At 45.0% G+C, this 7,257-nt stretch overlaps 1 protein-coding gene across 2 annotated transcripts in view; it reads left to right on the top strand.

The window, feature by feature from the left end:
- Window positions 1–3,294, top strand: part of PALB2 (partner and localizer of BRCA2) — a 42,786-nt gene extending 39,492 nt beyond the window's left edge. The window contains exon 14 of one of the 2 annotated variants that reach the window (XM_011987935.1): window positions 2,785–3,294. In XM_011987935.1, coding sequence (XP_011843325.1) covers window positions 2,785–2,995 — 211 coding nt within the window. In that variant the 3' untranslated portion in view covers window positions 2,996–3,294. The remainder of the gene's footprint in view (window positions 1–2,784) is intronic. The other variant, XM_011987936.1, reaches the window with a different exon arrangement.
- Window positions 3,295–7,257: the final 3,963 nt, after the last annotated feature.

Raw genomic sequence — 7,257 nt, 5'->3', positions numbered from 1 at the left:
TCAAGACCAGCCTGACCAACATGGTGAAACACAGTCTCTACTAAAATACAAAAATTAGGTGGGCGCAGTAGTAGGATGTCTGTAATCCCAGCTACTCAGGAGGCTGAGGCAGGAGAATTGCTTGAACCCGGGAGGCGGAGGTTGCAGTGAGCCGAGATTGCACCACTGCACTCCAGCCTGAGCTGAAGTAAATCAAGAAAACAAGGTCGGGCTTTAATAACTCACAAGGATAAAGGACCTTGACAGTTACAGTGCATGTTTTTTTGGACCTTATGCAAAGCTTATTTGATAAGTACATGTTCTAAAAGACAGTCTCTATCCCTGCACTCAGCCAGCTGTGGCACTTCTGCAGGGTCTTGATCTGCTGCCCGGGCTGGAGTGCAGTGGCACAATCTGAGCTCACTGCAACTCTGCCTCCCAGGTTCACGCCATCTTCCCAACTCAGGTTCCCGAGTAGTTGGGACTACAGGTACATGCCGCCACGCTTGGCTATTTATTTATTTATTTTTTTAAGAACCTAAGAACCTCAGAACCTCAGAACATCTGCAGTATGTGCTTTCATGTACAACTTGCTTTCTTGAATTTGAGAGAAATAGTCGTTGGCCCTAGAGATTAAAGATAAAGATAACTGCTTGGTCAAGCATTTCCTTTGTCACTTTTGAAACTCATCTGTTCAGGAATCCTTGAAAGCCTATTTGGTACCAATCATGTAGGAAGCATATGTTAGTCCTATCAGGCTGCTACAACATAATACCACAGACTGGGTAGCCTGTAAACAAGAAAGTTTATTTCTTACCATTCTGTAGGCTGGGAAGTCCAAGATCAAGGTGCTGGCAGATTCAGTGTCTGGTGAGAGCCTATTTCCTGGTTCATAGATGGTACCTTTTCACTGTGTCCTCACATGGTAGAAGGCAGCTCTCTGGGGCCTCTTTTACAAAACCACCAATCACTTCTCAAAAGCCCCACCTCCTGATACCATCACATTGGTGATTAGGTTTCAACAGATTAATCTTGGGAGGACACAAGCATTCAGACCATAGCAAAACACTGCTATTTCTGGCCGGGTGCAGTGGTTCACGCCTGTATTCCCAGCACTTTGGGAGGCCAAGACAGGAAGATCACTTGAGGTCAGGAGTTCAAGACCAGCCTGGCTAACATGGTGAAACCCTGTCTCCACTAAAAATACAAAAATTAACTGGGTGCAGTGGTGTGCGCCTGTAATCCCAGCTACTGGGGAGGCTGAGACAGGAGAGTCGCTTGAATCCAGGAGGTGGAGGTTGCGGTGAGCTGAGATCTCACCATTGCACTTCAGCCTGGGTGATAGAGCAGGACTTTGTCTCAAAAAAAACACAAAAAACAAAAACTGTTTCTAATTTCATGGGAACTAGAAGGGAAAACTAGTGACTGTTGTTCAGTGCACAAAATGCAATACGCGAAGCTTGCACTGTTTGAGAGCACAAGAGTGGAGAGGCAGGCACCTTAATTGGCAGTAGAGGGTTGGGGAGAGACTATCAAAGAAAACCTTAGGGAGTTTCCAAAGGTAAGTTAGGAGTTAGGTACACAGAGTCGGGTGGGAACCAGGGATAAAAAGTATCGTGCAGTTCATTCATATAATATTCTTTTGAGAGCTGGCCATGCCCCAGGCAGCAGTGATACAGCAGTGAGTAATAATAATAGCTAATTTTTTTTTTTTTTTTGAGAGTCTCGCTCTGTTGCCCAGGCTGGAGTGCAGTGGCATGATCTCAGCTCACTGCAACCTCCGCCTCCCAGGTTCAAGCAATTCTTGTGCTTCAGCCTCCCAAGTAGCTGGGATTACAGGCTCATGCCACCACGCCTGGTAATTTTGTATTTTTAGTAGAGACGGGGTTTCTCCATGTTGGCCAAGCTGATCTCAAACTCCCAACCTCAGGTGATCCACCCGCCTTGGCCTCCCAAATTGCTGGGATTACAGGTGTGAGCCACTGCACCCGGCTAATTATAGCTAATTTTTATTGAGCACCTCCTGTGTGCCAGGCACTGTGCTAAGCCTTTTATAGGAACTGTTTCATTTAACCTCACCACAGTCCTGTGAAGTTTTGCTCTTAAAATCATCCCTACTATACTGATAAAGTTAAATAATTTGCCCAAGGTTCCACAGCTCTTACTTTGTAGAGTTAGAATTTAAACCCAGGCAGCTGACTGCAGAGCCCTTGTCTAAGTTAAAAAGGCAACCAGGCAGGTCTCTGCTTCATACATGGCATCTTTTATGGGGGAAATACCCACTGAATATGGAAACAGGATGATCTCAAATAGTGAAAAATGCAATGAAGATAAAAACATATATGTCATAAAGATGGAACAGACTCCAGTATGCGTGTGCACTGCCTCAGATAGAGGATTAGGCATGACCTTTCTGTGGACGTAACAGGCCTGAATGATGACAAGAACTCAGCCATGCTGAGAGCTGGGGCGAGAACCCGCCAGGGACAGAGAATGGCAAGAGCAATGACACTGAGTTGGGACTGAGTTTGGCCGGAGTGATGGAGAGTGGAAGGAAGGCCACTGTGAGCCTGCCTTCAAGTGGTACAAGATGCATCAGAGAGATTGGCAGGAACTGGACATGTGATTCTGTCCGAAACTGCAACACAATAGCCAGCAGACCTCTAAGACTGCAAATGTAGGCATTCATAGTTACAGGGATTTTTGCTCCTGTTGCTGGTTGGGGGAACATGGTTTTGACCTTTTGTTTTTTTAATTGTTTTTTGGATATGTAATCTGAATTATATCTTCTTTGTGTGCTATCAGGTTCCTGGAAGGTGACGTGAAAGATCATTGTGCAGCAGCAATCTTGACTTCTGGAACAATTGCCATTTGGGACTTACTTCTCGGTCAGTGTACTGCCCTCCTCCCACCTATCTCTGACCAACATTGGTCTTTTGTGAAGTGGTCAGGTACAGACTCTCATTTGCTGGCTGGACAAAAAGATGGAAATATATTTGTATACCACTACTCATAAGTTAGGGTAAAGCAAAAACACAATTTTCTGGGTATATGGGGCCTCTTAGTATTTTTTGGAGTTTTAAATATAAAGGAGAATATCTTAATGACATTTAAAATAATTACTTGTATATGTCCAGACAGAGTTATTTTTTATTCTGATGATGGTGGCACCACTGATCTTGGATGTACATTTATGTTTACTTTGAGAAAAAGGGTTTTAGGTTGATTTTTGTAATTCCCCACATTTGTACATGTGCTTTTAAAGGTGTACATAAAGCTTCAAATGGCAATAAATATTTATTTTTATACATTCTGCTTGGCATGCTATTGTTTCCCATTCTTTCAAGATCACTTGCAGAAGCAAGAACTAATCATTATACAACTAGGATATTTAATCAATAGTGTTTGCCTAGTAAGTGTAAATTTCAGTCCAGTTAACTTACTACACTAATACGCAATATACTTTTTGTGCTATTTGTAATACTTTATTTTTACATACATACTAAAATAATATGAAACCTATTAAGATATCCAAATTTAGGAATACTCTTATTCTTTTTCATTCTCATGCATCCTTCATGCCAGAGCTGCATTATAACTAGAGTCACCTTTTTTTGAGATGGAGCCTCACTCTGTCACCCAGGCTGGAGTGCAGTGGCATGATCTCGGCTCACTGCAACCTCTGCCTCTTCAAGCGATTCCCCTGCCTCAGCCTCTCAAGTAACTGGGATTACAGGCATCCACCACCATACCCAGCTAATTTTTGTATTTTTAGTAGAGACGGGGGGGTCTCACCATGTTGGTTAGGCAGGCCTTGAACTCCTGACCTCAAGTGATCCACCTGCCTCAGCCTCCCAAAGTGCTGGGATTACAGGCATGAACCACCACCACGTTTTTGTTTGTTTGTTTTCAGAACGGAGTCTCCCTCTGTCACCCAGGCTGGAGTGCAGTGGGGTGATCTCAGCTCACTGCAACCTCTGCCTCCCGGGTTCAAGCAATGCTCATGCCTCAGCCTCCCGAGTAGCTGGGATTACAGGCGTGCTCCACCGTACTCGGCTAATTTTTGTATTTTTTGTAGAGACAGGGTTTCACCGTGTTGACCAGGGGGTCTGGAACTCCCAACCTCAGGTGATCTGCCTATGTCAGCCTCCCAAAGTACTGGGATTACAGGCATGAGCCACTGTGCCCAGCCGAAGAAGTTTATATTTTTTAAAGACACATTTTTGGGCTGGGCACGGTGGATCATGCCTGTAATCCCAGCACTTTGGGAGGCCAAGGTGGGCAGATCACTATGTAAGGAGATTGAGACCATCCTGGCTAACACAGTAAAACCCTGTCTCTACTAAAAATACAAAAAATTAGCCAGGCGTGGTGGCACACTCCTGTAGTCCCAGCTACTCGGGAGGCTGAGGCAGGAGAATCGCTTGGACCTGGGAGGTGTAGGTGCAGTGAGCTGAGATCACACCACTGCACTCCAGCCTGAAGGACAGAGCAAGACTCTGTCTCAAAAAAAAAAAAGACACATTTTTGGCCGGGCGCAGTGCTGTAATCCCAGCACTTTGGGAGGCTGATGTGGGTGGATCATAAGAGGTGGGTGGTTCACACACACAAAAAAAGACACATTTTTATGATACTATAGTTTTTGCTCATTTACAAATTCTGTTTTTTTTTTTTTATTTTTTGTTATCAAAGGATGTCTATTATATTTTCTCTGAGACGGTCTCACTCTGTTGCCCAGGCTGGAGTGCAGTGGTGAGATCACAGCTCACTGCAGTCTTGATGTCCCCATGCTCAGGTGATCCTCCCACCTCAGCCTCCCCAGTAGCTGGGACTAAGGTATGGGCTACCATATCCAGCTAACTAAAAAAAATTTTTTTGTGTGAGACAGTCTCACTATGTGTCTCACTATGTTGCCCAGGCTGATCTCGAACTCCTGGGCTCAAGCCATCTACCCACTGTGGCATCCCCTCCCAACATGCTAAGATTACAGGTGTGAGCAACAGCTTCCTTTACAAATTCTATACCCACAATTTTGAAACTCAAGTTATTTGCTAGTGCATCATAGATATTAGAGAACTTTTTGTAAAGATTTAATTTACTCACGAACCTTGAGAAACCTTACTATTATCTTGATAATAACAAGAGTTAACAAAACTAAAGTACAAAGTAATTCTAGTCGGTAATGGTTGCACAAACTCTCAGCATCTACTTGACACAGTAGGTATGTAAATGATTGCTGTGAGACCTCTGCACTAGTAGGAGAGACTGTCACATAAAGCAGTCAGTACCGTATTTTTAATTTAAGGGGTATGTTTCAGACCCGGCACAGTGGCACACCCCTGTAATCGCAGCACTTTGGAGGCCGAGGTGGGCAGGTAATTGGAGGTTAGGAGTTTGAGACCGGCCTGGCCAACATGGTGAAAAATCCAAAAAGTAGCTGGGCGTGGTAGCACACACCTGTAATCCCAGCTACTCAAGAGGCTGAGGCAGGAGAATCGCTTGAACTTGGGAGGCAGACATTTATTGCAGTGAGCAGAGATTGTACCACTGCACTCCAGCCTGGGCAACAGAGTGAGACTCTGTCTCAATGTAAAAAAAAGGAAGCTAAAAAAAAAAATTTTTTTTAAGGGATATATTCCAGGTGCTATTATGGAAGCTCAAAGGCTGAGCAGCTGGGACAACCCAGGAGTCCCAGAAAAGCTTCATGGAAGGTGGAAATTTAGCTGAGCCTTGCGGGATAAGTAGATCAAAGCAGAAGCAAAGGATATTCTGGGCAGAAAGGACAGCCAGGATGAAATGGTGAAACTCAGTCTCTACTAAAAATACAAAAATTAGCCAGGTGTGGTGGAGGGCGCCTATAGTCTCAGCTACTCGAGAGGTTGAGGCAGAGAATCGCTTGAACCCAGGAGGCAGAGGTTGCAGCGAGCCAAGATCGTGCCATTGCACTCCAGCCTGGGTGACAGAGCGAGACTCTGTCTCCAACAGCGACAAAAAGAGAAAGTGTAGATGATTCCTTCAAGCAGCTTGTCTATGAAAGGAAGGAGGAATGGTATTAGAGATCTATAAAAGGGTCAGTGGAGGGTCCTTTGACTTTGTTTTTAGGCTAAGAGAAACTCTGATGTGTTTATGGGCTCAGGAGAAAGAGCCAGAAGAGAGACCTTTGAGATGTAGGGAAGAAGAGCTAACTGGTGGCCCAAGATCCCACTGAGAACAGAAGGGGATGAAACTGCCATGCAGATGGGCGGGCAGAGGGAGGGAGAGATCATGGTGGGTTGGTGGGATAGTTTGTGCTGGGAAACTGACAGCTTTTATGCTTATCCATCCTTTGATGGGAATGCCACTGAAAAGCACTGGTGTTGTCTTTTAACTCTTCCCCATCTGCTAAGGACGTGATCTTAATCTTAATATTGGGACTTTTTACCCTACAGGCCATGTAGGCTGATATTTTGTCTTTATTTGTTTGCTAAAGGGAAAAGCAGCTCCCCAAATTATTTAAATAAGAGATGATTTGTTATGTTTGACCAAAAGGATTAAATGTAACATTGATGCCAGGCTCAGTGGCTCACGCCTGTAATCCCAGCACTTTGGGAGGCCGAGACAGGCAGATCACGAGGTCAGGAGTTTGAGACCATCCTGGCTAACACGGTGAAACCCCATCTCAATAAATACATATATACATACATGTAACACTGAAATACTAGATAGGTCACGGGAAGAGATGGCCCCAAGTGTGAACTTAGCAGGCTATTAGGTTCCTCCTAAGCTTAGAGCTACATTTTTTGGGAGACAGAGTCTCACTCTGTTGCCCAGGCTGGAGTGCAGTGGTACAATCATAGCTCACTGCAGCCTTGACCTCCTGGGCTCAATTGGTCCTCCTACCTCATCTTTCCCGAGCAGCTGGGACCACAGACATGCACCACCACGCCTGGCTAATTTTTTAAGTTTTTTGTGGAGACAGGGTCTCCCTATGTTGCCTAGGCTGGTCTCAAACTCCTGGGCTCAAGTGATCCACCTCCCTTGGCCTCCCAAAGTGCTGGGATTACAGAGGTGAGTCACTGAACCAGGCTTGCATGTCTGGCTTGCTCACTGTTGCAGCCTCAACAATGAGTACTTAACAGATATTCAATTTTCTTTTTTTTTTTTTGAGATGGAGTTTCACTCTTGTTGCCCAGGCTAGAGTACAATGGCGCAATCTCAGTTCTCTGCAACCTCCGCCTCCTGGGTACAAGCGATTCTTCTGTCTCAGCCTCCTGCCTCCTGAGTAGCTGGGATTACAGG

Source organism: Mandrillus leucophaeus, unplaced genomic scaffold (assembly GCF_000951045.1).
Source record: "Mandrillus leucophaeus isolate KB7577 unplaced genomic scaffold, Mleu.le_1.0 Scaffold32, whole genome shotgun sequence".
Taxonomy (NCBI): Eukaryota; Metazoa; Chordata; class Mammalia; order Primates; family Cercopithecidae; genus Mandrillus; species Mandrillus leucophaeus.
Note: the sequence above shows the minus strand (reverse complement) of the source record. Positions and strands in the feature narration are given on the sequence as shown.